This window comes from Miniopterus schreibersii, assembly GCF_964146895.1.
Source record: "Miniopterus schreibersii genome assembly, chromosome: 6".
Lineage (NCBI taxonomy): Eukaryota > Metazoa > Chordata > Mammalia > Chiroptera > Miniopteridae > Miniopterus > Miniopterus schreibersii.
The window spans coordinates 87,420,012-87,440,787 of NC_138107.1; the positions used below are offsets into that span (position 1 = coordinate 87,420,012).

The 20,776-nt window shown below is 42.7% G+C and overlaps 1 protein-coding gene across 4 annotated transcripts in view; it reads left to right on the forward strand.

Annotated features, from left to right (window-relative positions):
* The window catches only part of MAP3K4 (mitogen-activated protein kinase kinase kinase 4), a 72,834-nt gene that overhangs the window by 34,662 nt on the left and 17,396 nt on the right, over nucleotides 1-20,776 (forward strand). The window contains exons 6-17 of one of the 4 annotated variants that reach the window (XM_081140691.1): nucleotides 5,125-5,282; nucleotides 7,128-7,244; nucleotides 8,805-8,904; nucleotides 8,991-9,074; nucleotides 10,720-10,989; nucleotides 12,200-12,349; nucleotides 14,416-14,577; nucleotides 15,087-15,220; nucleotides 15,677-15,755; nucleotides 16,512-16,590; nucleotides 19,694-19,790; nucleotides 20,583-20,675. In XM_081140691.1, coding sequence (XP_080996817.1) covers nucleotides 5,125-5,282; nucleotides 7,128-7,244; nucleotides 8,805-8,904; nucleotides 8,991-9,074; nucleotides 10,720-10,989; nucleotides 12,200-12,349; nucleotides 14,416-14,577; nucleotides 15,087-15,220; nucleotides 15,677-15,755; nucleotides 16,512-16,590; nucleotides 19,694-19,790; nucleotides 20,583-20,675 — 1,523 coding nt within the window. The remainder of the gene's footprint in view (nucleotides 1-5,124; nucleotides 5,283-7,127; nucleotides 7,245-8,804; nucleotides 8,905-8,990; nucleotides 9,075-10,719; nucleotides 10,990-12,199; nucleotides 12,350-14,415; nucleotides 14,578-15,086; nucleotides 15,221-15,676; nucleotides 15,756-16,511; nucleotides 16,591-19,693; nucleotides 19,791-20,582; nucleotides 20,676-20,776) is intronic. The other 3 variants (XM_081140692.1, XM_081140694.1, XM_081140693.1) reach the window with 3 other exon arrangements.

A 20,776-nucleotide genomic window follows, 5' to 3' on the forward strand; every position in this document is an offset into this window, starting at 1 on the left:
ACTTTTTAATCGATGATTTTCATAGCTTATTCTACTTCATTGTTTAATTGTGGGTCTATAGCAGAATGGCCCTGAAATAGAATCATGGTCTGGACCTATTTTATTGAGCCATCTGTCATCAGCTGTATCTGTAATACCTGGGGTGCATGAGGGACCTTGCAGGCTCTGGGAATACAGTAACGAGCACTAAGGAGTTTCACGGTGAAAAATGGGGTGAAATTGCTACACTGTATTCCACCCTGAGTAGGAAGTGCTAAGGTAGCATTGTGCAGCGGTGCAAGGAAGGTTTAGAGATGGGACACCCAAGCTAGCCTGGGCACCTCCAGGAATGTCTTACAGTGAGGATGCTGAATCTTAAATAGGAGTCAGGAGGTAACTGAGGATCCTGGCACATTCACAAAACTGTAAATAATGAGATTTCGTCAGGAGCAGACTTATTTGTATTTCTTTCCAGAAAGAGCTCCCAGCCTTCTCACGTGCATCGTACGAACCTGTGCTTTCTAACCTCCAGGCTTTTGCTCATATTATTTCTTCCTGTTCGAAATGTCCCTTCTCCTTATTTGCCCATCTAAGACTTACTTTCAAGTTTTATGTTTTTCTAGAAAGCTTATTTGACAGTTTTAACCTTTAGTGTGCTTTATCTAAACCTTCTTTGAACTCTCAGCAGTTATAATTAGAACTGTTCAACTTAATACTTAATGATAACAGCACGTCTCTGTTCTCAGGTTCCCCTAATTAGACTGAAAGCTTTACAGGCCATGGGCTGTGCCTTGAAGTCCTTTTGTCTTCCGTAACGTCTGGTAGGGTGTTCATGTACAGTAAATACATATTAGACTCAATAGAGAGAGACACAACTGATTACCTAATGTGACTGTTGATGAGGTAATAGAACACGACCATGCTGGTAGGTATGTTGTCTGTAGAACGCTTTCATCCTTCCTGACACCTCACTCTCCTGCCTGAGGATGGCTTAGCACGCCCAGATACCACCCGCTTTCTAGGCAGGGAGAGAAGAGAAGGGTGGAAGGGGAAGGTCTGCTAGCCAGCTGAGTCCAGAACAGTGAGCGAGTATACTCCTGGAAGCCCCTCCCAGCCCCTCCCTGTGTCCTACTGACCAGGTTGGATGCAGAGCCTCTTACCTATCGGGGAGGCTGGGCATGCACACAGTTAGCTTCCAGCCTCTGCAGTGGAAGAATTGCAAGAGGAATGTAACTGGAAGGGGACTTCCCACATCTGCCATATTATGAGAAATAATTTTGATTTTGAAATTATTTCCTAATTGGAAGAGTACATAAAAGACCAGAATGCCAAAAGTGTGGCTGTATTTTAAAATACTATATATTTCTTATGTCAGAAAAGTCTTTATCATTGAAAACTTATGGTGTAAAGCAACAAGCAAACTAATTTTTCTCCATGGATGATTAAACAGGTTTAAAAAGAGAAAATGTGTTTTGCTTTCTAAACTGTCTCTGATGATCGGGCAGAGGCCACACCATACCTTTCCTCGTGTAATCACCTCATGTAATCACCGAGGCAGGAAGGTGAGGAATCGGCAGGTAGCGTGTGCCATCCAGGCCGTGCAGTGTCAGAGTCCTCGTGTACCTGTGAGGTATCTGAAGCCTAGGCGAAGTGAATTACCCAAATCTGCAGCTACTTAGAGGTAGAAATGCCGAGGATTTAGTTTGAGCTCAAAACGTGTCCCTGCACTCAGGGGCATTAGGATTTAGTTTGAGCTTTGCTACTAATTATCTGTGTAAGGCATAGTTTTCCTTAGTTTCTCTCCATCATCTCATAGATGAAGAACTTGCAATTACTAGTGCTTTTGAAATTGTGCCCTAAAGAGAGCAGGGGCATATTTTGAGAATGGGAAACACAAACAAAATTAGTGTTTTTGTTAAGAAGGAAGGAGAGAATGGCCTTAGGATAGGCATCAGACTGTTTACTGCCACACCCTTCTCTTGAAACTCACCAAAAACAGCAAAAGGACTCAGAGTAAAGAAAAACATTTCATGTTCAGTACAGGAGGAAATTGATCACAATATTCACGCCCTACCCACCTCCGAAAGACTATTAAAATTGCTAAAATTTAGACTAAAGTGAAGATGAATATACCCCACTTCAGACATGGAGGCCTGTCCAGTGGTTGGTCAGGGTTGTGGTGTGCAGGGGTGCAGCCAGTCGGAAGCACGGGGTGTCCCTGTGGAGGTCCTGTTGTAGATGGCATTCCTGCATGACAGAAGGAGGACAGGTAGGGACACGTCTGCTGTCTGCCGCTCACCCTGTGGGCAGGAAGACTGCGGAACAATAGCTAGGTTGAAAGGTGAGGGGAGGTAGTGATGGCAAGTTACGACACAGAACAAGTGTGACTTAGAGGTCTGCCTGCTCCGTGCTGCGTAACCCTCTCTTGAAAACCGAGGGACCTGTTCATGCAGGTCCAAGGAAAGAACGTGGTGAGTGTTTGGTTGAGGCAGCAAATCCACCTTGAAGCTGTGAACATCTTAGCTCATTGCCCTGGCCTGAGACATAACTGAGACAATAAACATAATATGTGATGTAAGAACATGTGATAGATTGAAGGAACATGTAAGCAGAATTTAAAAGATGTGATATTTGATAATGATGTGATAACAAGATGTGATATTTGTAGAAGACACACAAGGGAGAGCTCACACACAATTAGTGTTCCTCTAGAGCAGCGATTTTCCACCTTTTCCATCTCATGGCACATAAATTACTAAGATTTTGTGGCACACCAAACCTATTTTACGTTTTTTGCCAACCTGACAAAAAGGTATAATTTTGATGCAGTCACACTGGATGGCTATTGTGTTGGCTGTTGTCATTTTTTCATTTGACAGTCTAAAGGAAAAGAGGTCAGTGCCCCTGACTAAATAGGTATTGCAAGTATTAAACATTCTTGTGTCATAGTGGTTGAAAATCACTGCTCTAGAAGACTAAAGGGCAAACCGGAGAGAAAGGGTTCAGTTCTCCATTCTGTAGATGTTATTGGGTGTTGTATTGTGGGTGTCTGCTGTGTGGCGGGCAGGCATTGTGACTGGCATTGTGAAGGCTCAGTGACGAGCATGAACTCCCTCGTGGGGTTTAAGAGTGATGGGAAAGTGGTTATTAAATAACCATCGCAACGGTGAATGATGCGGCAGAGGAGAGGCACGCGCCTGCCTTCCCTGGCTCTAGCAGTGACGGGTGAGTTCGTGGGCAGGTGAGGGAAGGCTTCCCTGAGGGAGGGCACCAGGAATGTATCTGAAAGTCGGTATGTGTATTACAATCCAATTTATGTACGCAGTTGAGAACTTACACAGAGTAATACTGCGTGTCTTAATTTATGTAATTATTTTAAAAAACATACAAACTAGAAGGAGACATAGTAAATTCACAGTTGTTGCCCTGATGAAGGCGGAGAGAAAAGTGGGGAAACAAAGGAGAAATTAACTTTGCGATGCGTTGTTTCTTACTGAAAAGAATCCTAAGTGTGTGACAAATTATTAACATCTGTTTATTCTGATGGTTGTTAGAGTATTTTTAAGCCTCCTCACTTTTTTATTTAAAAAACAGAGCAAGAGAGATTAAGGAAACACTCCTGAGGGAGCAGCAGCAGACACTGGCTCGGTGGTGGGCACCAGCTTTGGGACAGAGGTTCCTGGGGAAGCATTGCGGAGGGTCCGTGGTATAGCTGATGACACGAATCTGAAACAGGCAGGGTGTTACTTTTTTCTTTTTTTTTAAAGAATACTTTATTAAGTTTATTGGGGCAGGGTGTTTCTTTTAGTTTGTGTTTAAGTCAGATTGTGTGAGAGCAGTGGTTTGAAAGCAGCCGTGGGGAGTGTGAGGAGGCTGACTTGTGTATAGTGAGACAGAGGCCCCTTGAGGGCTGTGACTGAGAAGTGCAGGCTTCAGGAGATGGCAGCTTTTGGGGAGCCTGGGAGATGAAGGAGCACTCCAGGAGCGAAAGGAAACTTCTGGGCCTGCTAGCTGTTCACGTTCCTTGTTCATTTGGACAAGATGGCGGTAGACCCACTAATTGCAGCTTCGACACACACTATTATGCGTGTGATAGACCCAGGTCTGAAGATTGATGTCACGCAACGTGGACAGAGGAGGACCCAGAGCATCCAAAGGTACCACAGAAGACAGTGTTCTTGAAAAAAAAAACAAACCTGCAGTTGGCCTAGTGAAAGTTGTTACTGGTCTCAAAACATTCATTCCAGTGAACCTGAGGGTGCAACCTGATGAAAATACTGAAATCTGAGACTAGAGAAAGCATCCTGTAAACATCTCACAGAGACAGCAAGTCACCTGGGTTTGGGGAGCATGGTGACAGCTGGATTAGGCCGGCATCAGATTTCCTCCTACTAGTGACATGCTGTTAGAAGGCGGTGCAGCAGTCTTAAAGGTTCTGAGGGAGAGGACACGTGACAGGTATTTTTCTATGCAGTTAACTTACCCTTTCATAAGGAATCAGTGGACATGATGTTTTGTAGTATAGCGATGAGATTGTGAGCCCATCTTGGGAAAAAGTACTTGATAGTAAAACCCTACTAAGCAACAGATAAGTCAGAGTAAGAATTTAGGAATGGGAAGCTGTAACAGGACATAAACCCCATTTCAGGGGTATTGGTCATAGATCATAATTTATATGTCGTAAACCCTGAAGAAGTATCTCACAGAAGTCTGGATGTTGGGAAGGGGTGGTGAGAAGTGTGCTTATTTCCTGTCAACACGTAAACTACTGTCTAAAGTTAAAGTAGTCAAACAAGCGACGATCCCAGCCTCTTAAAATAGTAATGTTCACAGTATACTAATGATGAAATTTCTGGGTGCAATTTTTTTAAACTTGGTTGTACTTTTCTACGCATTGTGAACAATTTAGTTATTTTCTCGGTAATCCAAAGGGATTGTGAATAATGTGTTAAGTCACTGAGGAGTTGAGTTACACAATTTAAGAAAAATCCTCACTTAGACATCAATTAGCAACAGTGACATGTGCCTCAGCAGCCCTCTCCCACCTTGCCCTTCAGTTCATAGCTTTCCTGTTAACGCAGGTGAACATTGAGAGTTGCTGAAGTCTGTTCTCAAATATCTCCCTTTACATTTTTGTATTTTAAGGTATATTTTGATTACATGAGAAGCTGGATCCAAATGCTGCAGCAGTTACCTCAAGCATCCCACAGTTTAAAAAATCTGTTAGAAGAAGAGTGGAACTTCACCAAAGAAATAACGCATTACATCCGGGGAGGAGAGGCCCAGGCTGGGAAGCTTTTCTGGTAGGAACCCTGGCAGTCCCGAGGGCACCCGTCTGCCTTTCTCCCTCCCGCCCCTCCCAGTCTGCTCATCAGCTCTCCTCTGCACTTGAATGTGGAGTTCTGTGGAAATGACAGTTCCTACCTGTTTGCCCCTCCCCCAAGTTCGTTTTCCTTGAAGCAGTGGTTCTCAACCAGGGTACTCCCCCCTCCCTTCGGGACATTTCTCAGTGTCTGGAAGTGCCTTTGATTGTAACGACTGAGAGACACTACTGACACCTAGTGCACAGAGGCTGGAGACACTGCTGAACATCCTGCAGTGCACAGGACAGCCCCAGAACAAAAAGTTATCTTCTCCACCTGTCAGTTTTGCAGTGGAGAAACCCTGCCTTAGATTCACATGCAAGGAGCTGAATCTCAGCCTTGGGACGGTCGGCAGGGCTGTGGACCTGTGCACATCAGTCCTCGGGATATTCAGGCCAAGGAAGGATGCTTGTCCACTGATTCTGCTTTGGGCATGTCATGCTGATGATGGACTCTCTGTAAATGGTATACATGTGGTGGGAGGTTAGAAATGTAGACAGGAAAACCATGGAGAGGAGTGTGGTCTGGTCTGTTCGTTCTAGAAAGTGGATATGTCTGTGGAGTCAGGCACCTGATGTTGGATTCGAGTGCCTCAGTGGTCTTTGCTGGGGCCACTCCTCTGCTCACAGGCTGAGGCCCAGTGCTCCCCTTGGCTGCAGACTGCTGCTGTCTGGGGTGCTGCGTCCTCTCAGCCCCTCAGCAGCCATTTTATTCTCCCCTTTCACTGAGGGCGTTTATACCAGCTCCTGTCTTCTAACCTTAGGAAGTCATTGTCCTCAGCTCTACCGACCTCAGTGTCTCAGAATCTTGTATCACACTCCTCCCCTAACCACTGGTTGTTATTAAGTCATCTTTATCTTTACTGTGAATGAACAGTGCGCTCGCTGTCTCAGCACCGGCCCAGCTCTTCAGCCGCATGCGCATGCTGACTGTTGCTTCCTGTCCAGGTTGGTTCCTGTAGTCAGCCTTGCTAAGTGATGTTCACAGCCATTGCACCATCTCTCCCTCTTCTAATTTCCCATCATCCCTCTTTGCCTGTCCTTTCTTTGGTCTGCACTGCCCACAAGGCCCCCCAACGCCCCACCTTCTGCCTGGGTGTGACCTTCTCTGACCGCCCTCTCCACTGACCGCCCGCCACACCTGGCGTTGGCTGCCTATGGACCTGCTTTCTTTACTGGATCGTCCTCCTCTTTCCTCCAGTATCACAGCGGTCAGGCTGCTATTAAACTTCTACTGTGCTAGGATTTATTTTATACACTCACGTTTACATTTTAACCCCTAGTATTTAGATTTCATACTCAACAAGAACCATCAGCTATATATAGGGTCTTATGTTTATTAACCGTGAAAAGCTAGTTGTGAGGGAAAATTTTTTAAAAAGTTGCAATTAAGGAATTCACTTTGTTGTCTTATATTCTTTAGCTTATTAAGCTTTTCAAAAAATCTTGTCATAGCTAAATACTTAAGACCATTTTCTATCATTTTGTACATTTGTTTAAGATGAAAATAACATTTGTAAATAATTACATAGCTACTATGAACGTAATTTAAGATTTTAAGGTTTATAATAAAAACTCTGATAATAGAACAAAGGTAGTGTAGATACATGCCATACTTGGAATTTCCACTTTTCCACATTAATCATGATTTTCTATTAAAAACTTCTCATTCATTGTTTTAAAAAACTATTGAAACAATAGCTGGACCTTTTAGTTCCTCATTCAAGAATTAGAATGCATGAGGCCAGTTTTTCTCTGGCTTACCTTTGTTATTTCTGTTCCTTAGTGACATTGCAGGGATGCTGCTGAAATCCACAGGGAGTTTTCTGGAGTTTGGCCTACAGGAGAGCTGCGCCGAGTTCTGGACCAGCGCTGATGACAGCAGTGCTTCGGATGAAATAAGGTGGATGCTGTGCTTTCTTTCCTCTTCTGTTGCTTACTTGTTGGTGATGAGCCTGAATCAGTTGCAATCAAACCAAACTGTTTTGCACTTTCTGAACTTGGGTAGTAGACTTAAAGGGATTTATTTCTATATTGTCTTTTCATATGGTCTCTTAGCTATGGTTTTGTGTGAAATTTCCTTTGAAAGTGAATTTATATAGCCTAATAAAAATAGTGTCCTCAAAGAAGGGGCTAGATAGTTTCAGTGGACTATAAGCGAGTAGAGTAGAATTCAGTAATTGTACCTCTGTGGCAGGCAGTCCATGAATACCTTCAATTGACATTTGCTACATATTTATTGTTTTTATGCTTAGCAGATCCCTTCTGTTGAACTTCAGGCTGAAGTGTGTGAAAGCATAGCTTACGCATCTATTGCATTTCCTCCTGTTCTGTGCAGATGGTATTTAGGTTGAATCATGTAAAACTGCTGTTTTTATGGCATATGTATCAGTCATTTAGCCACTGTGGAGCCAGTTATCAGCAGTGTGATACGACAGCCTCAGGCAGTGCTCAGGTAGAGCTGACTCGAGAGCTGAAGTGTGTTCCCTTCCCATCCAAAGTTTAATGAGGACACAATTTGGATTTCAGAACACCTGGGATGTCTTTATGCCACAGATAAAGAAAGTAATTACCACATAGATTCTCACCTGGAAAAATAGTGAGTGGCAGAGAAATGGAATGAATCAGTTTGCAGGTCTTGTGGTTTTGGAAGCTAATACTGGAGGCTTAAAAAACAGGAACTCAGGAAGTAAGACCGTGAAGCAGCGGAGAATGGCTCTGGTGCTCTGATTGTTTATTAGGGGTGGATCTAAAAAGTCATTCATGTACAGCGGGTGCTGGGCTGGCTTGTCCCGGGTCCAGAGAGCTGATGGGCAGTAGCTGGTGCACCTCTTTGCCCAGTCGTCGCTCAGTGCTGTTGGACTGGCAGCTCAGATCAGCTATTGGGGGAGTCTACACCACGAAAATCAGCAAACACCACATAAGACAGTGTTTTGGGCAGAGCTAGTTGTTAAACATTTGCTGGCTCACCTCTGGATATATGTCTGTTTTTGATCCTCACACAAGGATATATATATTTTTTAATTGATTCAAGAGAAAGAGAAACATCAATCAGTTGTCTCTCATACACGCCCCTACTGGGATTTGAACCCGTGACCTTCCCATGTACAGGATGGTGATCCAACCAACTGAACCACCTGGTCAGGGCTGGATCTATGCCTTTTTAGTTAGATTATGAGCTGGGAGTCAAGAACTTATCTCAAACTCCAGGAAATTCTTGTAATGACCTTTAGAAAATTGAGCTTACTGTTATTTGAAGGTGGTGAAGTGTACACCCTACTTATTTAAAGAACACGAGTACTTTTTGGAAACCACAGGGAGCAAGCTCCTGAGTATCTCAAGTACGTTTCCATTATACAGCCTTCAGTCTGTGTTAGTGTGATTGGAAATCGCTTCACCTTTCTTGTTACGTACTTCTCCACACACCTACTGTGTTCTCACTGGGTTTCCCGCACCTCTGCAGGAGGTCTGTTATAGAGATCAGTCGAGCCCTGAAGGAGCTCTTCCATGAAGCCAGAGAGAGAGCCTCCAAAGCACTTGGCTTTGCTAAGATGCTGAGAAAGGTGAGTTCAGTCCTGATTAATTATTGTTATTTTCTTAGTTTTTAAAAAGCTAGCCCTAAAGAAGCTTCTTTTGTCTGTGATCCTAGGACCTGGAAATAGCTGCCGAGTTCGTACTTTCAGCCCCAGTCAGAGACCTTCTGGAAGTACTGAAATCCAAGCAGTATGTTAAGGTGAGTAGTTCATATGGGATAATGGAAATGTCTTCCTTCCTTACTTTACTCGAAAGCAGGAAAGCTTTTTCTTAAAGATCCAGGTAGTAAGTGTTTTAGGCTTTGCTGGCCATACGTTGACCCCAGTTACAGGACTATGCCATAGTCTCCCCAAAACCAAGTTTTTCATACTTATTGACATGTCTTACAGATAAAATAATCAAATATTTGCTCAAACTTCTTATTAGTTACACATATATATTTAAAGTAATGTATATAAAATAGGTTGGTTTATTTATTTTTTTAAATTTATCCTTATTGTTGAAAGTGTTACAGATGTCCTTTTCCCCCCTTCCCTGTTAACCCCTCCACCCCACTCCTGCCCCTTCCCCATATCTTCCCCGCACTATTGCTAGTCCATGGGCTATGTATATATGCATATAAGTTCTTTGGTTAATCCCTCCTCCCCCACCCCCCACCCCTTACCTCTGAAATGCATCAGTCTGTTGCATGCTTCAACGAGGATAATTTTTCCATTGCTTTTTTTTTTTTTAGAGAGAGTTAGGGGTGGGGAGAGAAATATCGATGTGAAAGAAACACATTGATTGGTTGCCTCCCGCACGAGCCCCATCCAGGGCCAAGGAACTTGCAACCCAGATTCTTGCCCTTGACCAGGAATTGAACCTGAGACCCTTCAGTGTGAGGGCTGAGACTCTCACCACTGAGCAACACCGGTCAAGGCTAATATGTTGATTTTAAATAGTTTTGTTTTTCACCCTCATGTCTTGAAACAATTCAGGCTTTTGGCACGAACCTTTGACATCCTGGACATCACTAGAGCCCCTTTTTGAGTTTCCATCTTTGTTCCCATTTAGGTTGAGATTTAACATTTAGAATCTGTGTATGATATTGATACTGGAAATTTTATTTGAGGCCCACAGTTTTATTCCCCCCACATTTATGTGACTTGTATGACACAGTTAAAATGGCCTTTAAAAGTCTTGTTAGTATGCCTTCACCAAGGGTAACTTGTGAATCTCTACTGACATTTTTGCCTTTCACTGAGTCAGGTGACGTCCTATTTCAGGTGTCATCCCGTACAGACTCGGGATTCTTGGTTGTGCTGAGGATCCTGGCCATCCCCACTGTAGGGCTCTGCTCTCTGGGAGCAGCTTTGCTTCAAAATGACATCACAGACTAGCACTGATTGAGGTTGTTCCAGGCTGACCTTTCTCCCGTGAGGAGGCTCTTCTTTGCTGTTGAACATAGAGAAGTCAGAGGATGCCCTATAAGTGGAGAACCTGCGTGGCTTCTCCACCAGTGCAGTCCCTGCCCCTCCACACTCACCTGACCTCCTGGTCCCTCGTTGTTCTGATTCATGCCTTTCCCACACCTCCTCCCTCAAACTGCTTGTCTTTTTCTAGTTTTTTTTAAATAACATTTCTATAATTTATGACATTTCTTAATTCAAGGTTTTTTTTTCAAATGGCTGAAATTTAACTTCGTTTTTTATAGCTTTATTGAGGTATAATTCTATAGAAAAACTGCACATAATCAATGTATATACAATTTGACTTTGTACATATACACACACACACACATACACACACTTGTGTTCCCATCATCACAGTCAAGGTAATAAGATTTTGGGTTGTTTCTGTTTCAGGTACAGATTCCTGGCTTAGAAAACTTGCAGTTGTTTGTTCCAGACGCTCTTGCTGAGGAGAAGGGTATTATCCTGGCGTTGCTCAATGCAGCTGCAGGGAAGGACTGCTCCAAGGACTCAGATGATGTAGTGCTGATTGATGCCTATTTGCTTCTGACCAAGCACAGTGACCGTGCTCGGGATGCAGATGACAGCTGGGCCAGGTGGGAGGCACCGCCTGTGAAAATCGTGCCTCAGGTGGAGACTGTGGAGACCCTGAGAAGCATGCAGGTGTGTCTCACTCCCCGTTCCCACACCCGCCACTTTCCCAGCTCGAAACAGTATTTCTTACTGAAAATGCTTTTAGGAAAAATATATCATTAGATAATTTCGTAGCACTACTTGTACTGAAATATTCCATCAAAGTCTACAAGTATGTTAAATTATAGTGGAATATGTCTTCTTTTTCAGCCAGGTCATTAGGTCTTTATATCCATGATCTACAAGGTATTACTTCACTCATTGACTTTGTAGTTCCAGAAATCCCAGTTCTCCAAGAACTCTGGTTTGCTGGCTCCTTGGTTTTCATTTTTGTGTAAAATAGGCTATCCCTGCCTACCTAATGGGGACCCCGTAATTTATATAATTCCTTACTTAAAACCATCAGAAGCTTCCTCGTGTTCTCCGTGTCAGTGGTGGTGAATGTAGTATGCACCTTAAACTAGGCCTAATGAGCTGAGCACGTGGACACCTGTCCCCGTGACTACACGTGTGCTTTCTCTGTACTCCCTGTCTAGGGAATGGTGCTTGGTCTGTTCAGTGTTGGAACCAGAGTGTCACAGTGAATGTAAACCCATCCTCCCACCCTTCCAGTGAACCAGCAGCCCTGGAAAGCCCAGCGACCTTCCCTCTGCACGCCCAGCCACTCTCACAGTCAGGCCTCTTCCCTTTCCTGATCCCCCTTAGCTTCCCTACTTCAGCGCTCCTCTTCTCTCCCCACACTCTGCATTCCTTTACTTTGGTCCTTCCAGAATGATCATTCTAATACATATATCTGACCACATCACAGGTCTCCTCAAGCTACATAAAGAATAAAAATAATGAAGTCTGGGTTTTTATTGTTTCACACGAGGCCCTCAGCTCATCCCACATTTACTCTCACGTTTGCCACCTACTGTGCTGCATACATATGCGTGCATGTGTGCACGTGTGCACATGACACCAGGAGTGCTGAGTTGCCTAGAGTTCTAGGATGTTTCTGAGACATCCCGCTGCCCCAGCCCCCTGGGACTCTTCACGATTGTGCTGAAGGGCCTAGACCTTGTGCCCACTGAAGCTTGCCTTGCTCTTCGGAGCAGCTCTGCTGGACAACAGCTTTCTCAGCACGTGGCTGCTGGCCTGGTAACCCTGAGGTTGGCACTGATTTCCGACGGGGTGGAACTAGAATGGGAAGGCAGTAACTGGGTCTGTTTCTAAGCCCTATGCTTGATTTTCCTCCCAGGTGGATAATCTTTTACTAGTTGTCATGCAGTCTGCTCACCTCCTAATTCTGAGGAAAGCTTTCCAGCAGTCCATCGAGGGGCTCGTGACTCTGCGTCAGGAGCAGACATCCAGCCAGCCAGTCATCGCCAAGGCTCTGCAGCAGCTCAAGGTACTTCCCATCAACTCCACCTTACCTGGTTTATTTACATCTGGACGTCATGCTGCAGAACAAGCGTGTTAGAATGTAATATCATTCACCTGTCCCACCCATTTTCCCTCTGCCCAGTACACACTTCTTTATGTCTAAACCAAAAGGTTCCTGGATCTTTCCTGGACTGTAGAACCTTAGAATCGGAAGGAATAGAAATTTGAACAGTCACATGACTCAAAGTGATCACATGGTTGATGGGTAGCAAAGGTGTAATCATGGAATTGAGGTGTCTTCATTCCTACTCCAACTTTTTTATACCTTAGCATTTACTAGAGGTACTCCAAGTCAGTAATGTATAATCTAAGAGATTTGTTGACTCTCATTTAACAGACAAATCAGCCAAATTTACTAGATAGAGCCAGCTATAGTCAGGCACACAGGCCTTAGATTTCACCTTGAGCCAGGGCCACGCCTTCTCCTCGTTACTTTCTGTGTCGTGCTCTGTTCATCAGTCTTGATCTTGTCCACAATTTCCCACAGGCATCAGAATATCTTCTCAGTGTCACTGAGGTGTGACTTCTGGGGAGGAGAAGCACTTCCTAAGATTACAGGAGTTCAAGAAGCATAATTTTCCTCCAGTCAGCCTGCTGTTCTCACTCATTCACCTGCCAGCACTCTCTCTTAGATTCTCATCCCACTCTAATACCAGGGCAGGGAACTTTGTCTTTTCTTTTAGTTTGAGTCAGTGAACTCTGGAGAGTGCAAAATTATATGAGATACTAAATATTCTTGAGCTTAAGGAATTGATAGCCTAAGGACCTGAGTGTAACACTGACTACAGAGGAGGGAGATGTCAGAGACTCCTCATAGCAGCAGAGGCGTTTCAGCTTGGGGGGTGCAGAAGCTGTGCATTGGGGAGGGCTCACCAAAGGAACTTGTGGCCACTGGTGTCCGTGTGTCAGGCTGCAGGGATGCTTGCTGAACATCAGAGAGTCTGGTTGGCTGGGTCTTGCTGTGCACAGCAGAAGGTAGTGGGAGATGAGGCTGGCCAAGTCAGGTTGTTGAGAGATCCATCCTGGGTTTTATTTCTAAGCCTCAGGGAGTTGTTGAAGATTTAGGAAGAATATTTTGGAACAGTGTGTGAGGGGATTGTCTGATGGAGACCGTGTGTACATAGGGGTATGTTTAAGGGTAAGTGGAAAGGGGGCCCAATTGGGAGCTATTGTCATACTGCTGAGTCAGCAAAGCCTGAACTGCTGACGGTCTGTCAGTAATTCTTTGGGGAGCTTTCCTGTGCACTGTAGGGTGTTTAGCAGGATCCCTGGCCTCTACCCACGAGATGCCAGTAGATTTTACTCCTCCAGCTATGACAACCAAAAATACCTCTAGATGAGGGGTGGGGGACCTTTTTTCTGCCAAGGGCCATGCGGATATTTATAATATCACTTGCAGGCTATACAAAATTATCAACTTAAAAATTAGCTATGAGAAAAGCTAGATTTATTGAATTTCAAGTCCCGCCTGTGGTGGCCTTGGCAGGGCCAGACCCAATGATTGCTCGGGCGGCATATGGCCTGTGGGCCAGACAATCCCCACCCCTGCTCTAGACGTTGCCAGTGTCACTTGGGGGTGGGGGTAAAATCTGGTTGAGAAACCCTGAACTGGGAGTGGTGGGGGGAAGGAGGACAGCATTACTTGGTAACATTGTTCAGGTCATTTAGAGGTACACTGTGGAGTCACTGTGGAATTTGAGCAACCGAGAAAACAACTGCTCGTTGATATATAAAATTATTGACGCTACAAGCTTCTGTTCCAAGACCACATTGTAACTAGACATCATTTTAAATGGATAATTCCCTCTTGCATTTCATAAGGTATTAAAGAACACCTAATACAAATGAAAGTGAAAAATCACATAATTTTCTCTATTTTTGGTCATTCCTTATCAATAACAAAAGTAAATGTGGCCAAGAAATATTGCACTGGTTTATGTCTGTGATGACGAAAGAAATCTTCCTCTAAAATACATAAGTATTGTGTGATTTGCTTCGTTTTTGGATTAATTATGGTTTGGGACTCTTTAGAATGATGCGTTAGAGCTTTGCAACAGAATAAGTGATGCCATTGACCGAGTGGACCACATGTTCGCTTCAGAATTTGATGCTGAAGTCGATGAGTCCGAGTCTGTCACGCTGCAGCAGTACCACCGCGAGGCAATGATCCAGGGCTACAATTTTGGGTTCGAGGTAAGTGCAGAGTAAGAGAAAAACACAGTACAACTTAGCAGTTGCTTTGTAACTTACTTATAAGAATTGTCATGAACCTTGTATGCAAATCTGACTATTGATTGCAGTCATAGCTTAGTCAGAATGTCTTCTTACGCCATTGATGATTATTGGAAATGTTGGTTTACTTTTAAACTGTCAGTTAGTTGCCTGATTTTTATTTTGTGCTTTTAAACTGTCAGATACTTGCCCAGTTTTTATTTTGTGCTAACATCTATCTACTTATATTTAAGCACCTTTTTTTAAGAGTTGTTTAATATCATAAAAGCACATTCTTAATTTAAACTTATGAGCAGAACATTTGTGAAACTGCATTAAGGCATTATATTCTAATTCTTCATGCTGTTAATTTTAATTGGATTATGCTTTTTTTAAGAAAAAAATCATTTTAGGCAGGTAATGGCATTCTAGTGTTTAGGTATATGTATAATGGTTTTCTTCTTAATTTTGATATATATGAACTCTTACAGTATCATAAAGAAGTTGTTCGCCTGATGTCTGGGGAATTTAGACAGAAGATTGGAGACAGATATATAAGCTTTGCCCGGAAGTGGATGAATTATGTCCTGACTAAGTGTGAGAGTGGGAGAGGTACAAGACCCAGGTAATGACCAGGAGGGATGTGTCCTTCGTGCGTCCTGGGGGATTGGTAGTACTTCCTCCTTGTATATGACACGGGGTTTCATTTGGAAGTCTTCGTGATCAGGTGCGTGTGTGCACGTTGAATTGTTTCCTAAATGACTTTTCTTTAAGGGAGTTCACATTCTCCCTGGACAGGCCTTCCTGATTGCTAATCTTTCCTCCCTCATGAAATGTAAACCTGTTATTAGGAAAAATGGAAAACAAATTGGAAACCAGTCCCTTTATTGAGAAGCCATTTGTCTGTCTTTCTCAAAACACACTGAAAGCATCCTCAGTCCCAGGCATTTTATAAAGGCAAAAAATGTGTTTTGTCCTAAATAGTAATTTTCCAGTTACATTACTTTTTGGTGTTGTATAGACTAAAACTGCTGTGACATTTTCTTGGTTGTTTTGTGATTATTGAACTTTTTCATTGCAGGTGGGCAACTCAAGGTTTTGACTTTCTGCAAGCCATTGAGCCTGCCTTCATTTCAGCTCTACCAGAAGACGACTTCTTGGTATGGAATAGTATAAAGTTTGTTCTGTTAAAAAACAAATAAGTTGGTTACTGCCTATTCTTGATTGTGTGTTTTTTTATATTTAATAGTGGTTCTAAAATATTTTTTACATAATTGTAATGATAATGCTAGAACTGAGTTGTTAAAGCACTAAGTGGTTAATAGCTGCTTAGTGGTAAGACATTCGGTGCTCTTTTCTTTCTGTATCAACATGGTTCTGCTGACTAAGGGTATTACTTACTGTACAGCCTGGCACTTCTAAAACATTGGTCAGTTTCTTATTTGTTAACTGCTGACCTGGTTGCTGCTTTTTAGCAATTTAATGAAGAGCAAGGATTAGCTGTTTCATTTCACTGTGAGTCATTTGAAGTTATGATACCAAATGTTAAATATTATCACTGTTATTCCGATAAATTCCATCAGATCAAAAAGATTTTGTTCAAAATGTGAATTTATTCATTTTACCTCCAAGTAGCAGAGACGATGGCAGGAGTCCCTTTCCTGTGCCCATCATTGCATTGTGGGCGCTGAATGCACTTCTACTTTTACTCATAAAAATGGAATTGTTTGATATTTTAAATTATTATGATGTGTAGTTAATTCTTGTTCATACCTATTTTATTTTAAACTAATGTTGAAAATATTACTAAGGATAGCACGTTCTTTTAAATATACTGAAAGCTTAATTTGTGCTAATTGTCTAATTGAGAGAGTATCCATTCTTGCTTTTCCTTTCCCATCTCCTGTGGGTCCTAGAGCTTGCAAGCCTTGATGAACGAATGCATTGGCCACGTGATAGGAAAGCCACACAGTCCTGTTACAGGTTTGTACCTTGGTAAGGCAGCAGCTACAGCATTTCTGCTAGAACCCATTGGCTCAGGCGAGCGCCTCCTCTCATGATTGCCGTCGTTTACAGTGGCATAGAGGTTCTTTAAGAATATTCAGGAAAATGACAGTGAAAGTTAGAGGAGTGAGGTGCGTTCGTAAGGAACTCCACAGTAACCTTTCTGAGTCCAGCAAGACGACTAAAATGCCAGCACAGGTATTCAGTGCTTGCCTTGCCCGCAACACTAATTTTGCACACCAGTACTCTCATCTGCTCTCCCCTTGAACTCTTTTCTTCTGGGAGGAGAGATTTGCAGAGAGTTGTCTTCTGAGGAGCAGGGCCTTTCCTGCAGCAGGTGGTGAGTATAAGGGCCCTGCCCCTCCTTCACCTTTTAAAGCTTTTCTTCACCACTTTCCTAAGCAACCATTTCCCACTAATGTAGTCAGTTCTTATTGGTTCTACCAAAAAAAAATCAACTTGTTATGCTGTAATATACTTTAATTACAGTTTTACAGTGTTTCTTGAAATTTAAGGTTGTGTCTTACCCCAGTCTTAAGATAGTAAATAAAAGCAAAACTATTTACATATAATAGACACCCAAGTATGAAAACTCAGAAATTTTAAACAATTTGTTATACAAAATGAAGTAATTCATCAATGGTAAATGTATTGAGCAGCAGCTATATCTTAAAGGGTAGTTGCTAGCTACAGAAAGTTTAATAGACCCAGTTTTAATGTTTGGTTTCTTTATCTTTAAAAGTCACTGTTCATTTGTACCTTTTTTTCAACCAAGGCTGCTATGAGATGACAGTTATCACTTGTAAAACTATTTGAACATTTTATATAAAACATTCTATATTCTTACCAAACTTTTGATTAAGCTTATTGTCATAAATGATTTTGTGATCTCCTAAATTACTTTTTTAAGAATACTTGATCAATAATTTAGTAAAAATTACATCTTTAAAATAATTTGTTACATAAGGATTCATTTTCAGTTTAGAAAAACTACAGTGTAGAAAAAGTATGTAAAAAATGTAAATGCAGGGAAATTTTCAATGTGGAAAAACATTACAAAACCCTCAGGTCATCCCTGTTAGTGTGAGCCACTAACTGTTCACCCTGCCCCTCTACACCTGGCTGGGGGGCACTTGGCTCACAGCTCTCTGTAGGTTCGAGGTGTCCTCTCCCCTCACAGCCACTGTGGAGTGGCGGGGACAGCCCTGGGCTGAGGGCCAGATTGCCTGGCAGTCAGTGACCTGGGGCTGCTCATTTCACACCTGTGAGCTCCCCTTCTGATGCCCAGAACTGGATGCTGGTGAGGATTCAGTCAGATAGTAACACTTCGTAAACGAGTGGCCTACGCAAGGGAGGAGTCATCGTGTGGTTTTGGGTTCTTTCATGATAGGAGAAATTATTGACGGCGAGAGCACATCAGCTGTCGTCGTTTCCCTTCTTCCCTTCCCTCCGCTCTGCCCGGCTAGCCCGTGGTAGCAGCCTGCTCTGAAACCGTCCTCATTTGCTGTGCACTCGTTCGTGTGTTTAATTACAGAGGCGCTTTCTGCCGCACCTTTCTTTCTGCTCAGATCATCACACAGCATTTATAGGGTGGTTTTCCACTGTTTAGTGTATGAAAATTGGATCACATTGAGTATTCATTTTTACTTTTCTTACCTGACAGTTATAAAAACTCCTGTGTCAACAGCTGTAGATCCAATTCATTCTCCTCAGTGGCCACATTGTGTCCACTGTGAATGTCCTACAGTTCTTCCCACCATTTCCCAGTGGATGTTTGCTTTGCTAGTGTTTCCTGTGAAAGGCATTTCTATAGTAGATATTCACCACTAGTGTAATTTGAGCACCTCTTTTATGTTTCTTGGCCCTTTGGATTTTCTTTTCAATGGAGTATCACAGTTTTGCAACATACCCTTAAATGTTTTGTCTTGCCTGTGAAGAATGTTAGACTGTGTGTGTGTTTCAGCAGAATTTCTTCATCTTTGTGGGAAAGTTTGGTAGTAGGTTTTGATTCAGTAGTGACCACTATGTTTGATATGAAAGGTATCACCATCCACCCCAAATTATATCTGTTGGGTTTTTTTCTTTTTACCTTTATTACTGTTGGATTTATTGTTACAGTAGTTGAGATAATGAACCAGGGACGCAAATCTCCTAAGTTTTTTATTAACAAGTGCTTCATTCTTGTTTTGCAAGTTTTCTCTTCAGATTGCTCCATTTTTGGTGCTTCTGTCTTCCCTCTGAAATGCTATGAAAGGAAACAGACAAGCACCATGAAGGAGGAAGTATTTCCACGTCGGATAAAACATTAGAATAAAACATGTAGACTAAAATTGTTAATATATAAAGAAAAAATATGACACTTAAAAAAAACACGTTAAGGAAGGCTAAAACCAAGCTAAAAGTAAAGGGAAACTATGTTAGGGAGAAATAGACAAAATATGACGCTAGTTATATGACTAGTCCATAACTGGTTACATGTAGTTCCTAGGGAATTACAGTTGTCAGCATTTTTGTAATCACTAGCTAAGGTCACTTTTTAAAATTTTGTTTTAAATTTTTCATAGTTTTTAAATTTTGTTTTAAATTTTATCCATATTTACCTTTGACCAGACTATTTAAAAGAAGAGAAGACACGTTCTGAACAACAGAACAAAAACCTCCTGGTTTGATTTAAAGGAATGAAATAAAAGCCCTTGCACTCAGGAAAATGACAGTGACCCCTCCCCAGCTGAGGACCTGCTGAGCTGCCACACTGATCAGAATCTTTTTAAAGTGTGGAGAACATAAAGAGCTCCCTCTTATCAGGGAGATGCCACCTGTTGCCACCCATCTCTCACCTGGGTTACATCATTTGTTTTGCATGTGTTATGTATGTTTCATCCCGGGATTTAAAAAATGTTTTTGATGGAGGAAATTTTGAATGTGTAATTTAACTAAAAGGTGACATTTTCCACAATATTTGCATATGTAATGTAATTTTCTTATAGAATGGGTTTATTTTGGCCACCAGCGAAATTAAGTTGCATCCTGTTTCCATTTACTTGCCTGGCCTTGCGGTTTAACAAATTGCCTTTGTCGCCATTTTTCCTGGCAGCCATTCATCGGAACAGCCCCCGTCCTGTGAAGGTGCCTCGATGCCACAGTGACCCTCCTAACCCCCATTTGATTATCCCAACTCCAGAGGGATTCAGGTATTTGGTGCCATCTAGTCATGTGCGTGGTGGATTCTCCTCTGGTGTGCATGCCAATACTCGGGAGGCTACTGGGTGCTCGCTCTGATGACTCCTTCCTGTGTCCTGCTCATACACTTGTAAAAGTGCTGCTTTGTTATCTTGAAGACAAACCAGGGTGCCTTAGTTGCAGAAGAAAAAGACATGCCGATTTAAAGCAGACGGTGTGCCTTTCAAGATAACTCGGTTTCTCAGCTTACTTATATAACCTCAAGCTACTAAATGCTTTCCATCTTTGGAATAATTATTTCTTTTTCTTTCTTTGAGAAATGACCTTAGGGAAGCAAATTTGGGTGTGCATAGCATAATACACATTTGAAAAATAGTACTTAATATCAGTTTGAAAGTGGAAACAACTGGAAATCTTTCCAGTCCTGACTTCTGTGTGTGTATAACTACCAGTCGGCTTACTAAAGGGAGTTCAGAAACTAGTCCATTCAAACACTGACCTGAATGTGGTGGCATTTCTGCGTCTTGTCGTAGGGAGTGTCCTCTCCCCTGGATGGATGATCACTTTTTAAAAGTTAATTTTATCTGACAGTATTTGCTAGGAAAGACCACACCTGTTTTTAAAATGATGAGTTTGAAATTAGGTGATTTTCCCCCAAACCTAGACCTGAATCTCAACGAACAATTTGCATTTTATGTTTTAAGATACTTTTCACTTACCCTATTTTATTCTTAACTGAAAACCATTTGTGAGTCCACTCCCTTCTGTCGCCCGTGTTCCTGAAGCTTTTCTTCTCGTCTCAGCACCCGGAGCGTGCCTTCGGACGCGCGGAGCCATGGCCCCGCAGGCGGCGACTCTGCGCCACCCAAACCCACCAGCAGTGCCCATGACGCCAGGTAGTCTCACTCCGCCAGTGTCCTGCCCCTTGCCCCTTGTGTGCACTTCCACAGGGACCTCGGCCCCTGTGGTGTATCCCAGGATACGGATGGCAGGGTCT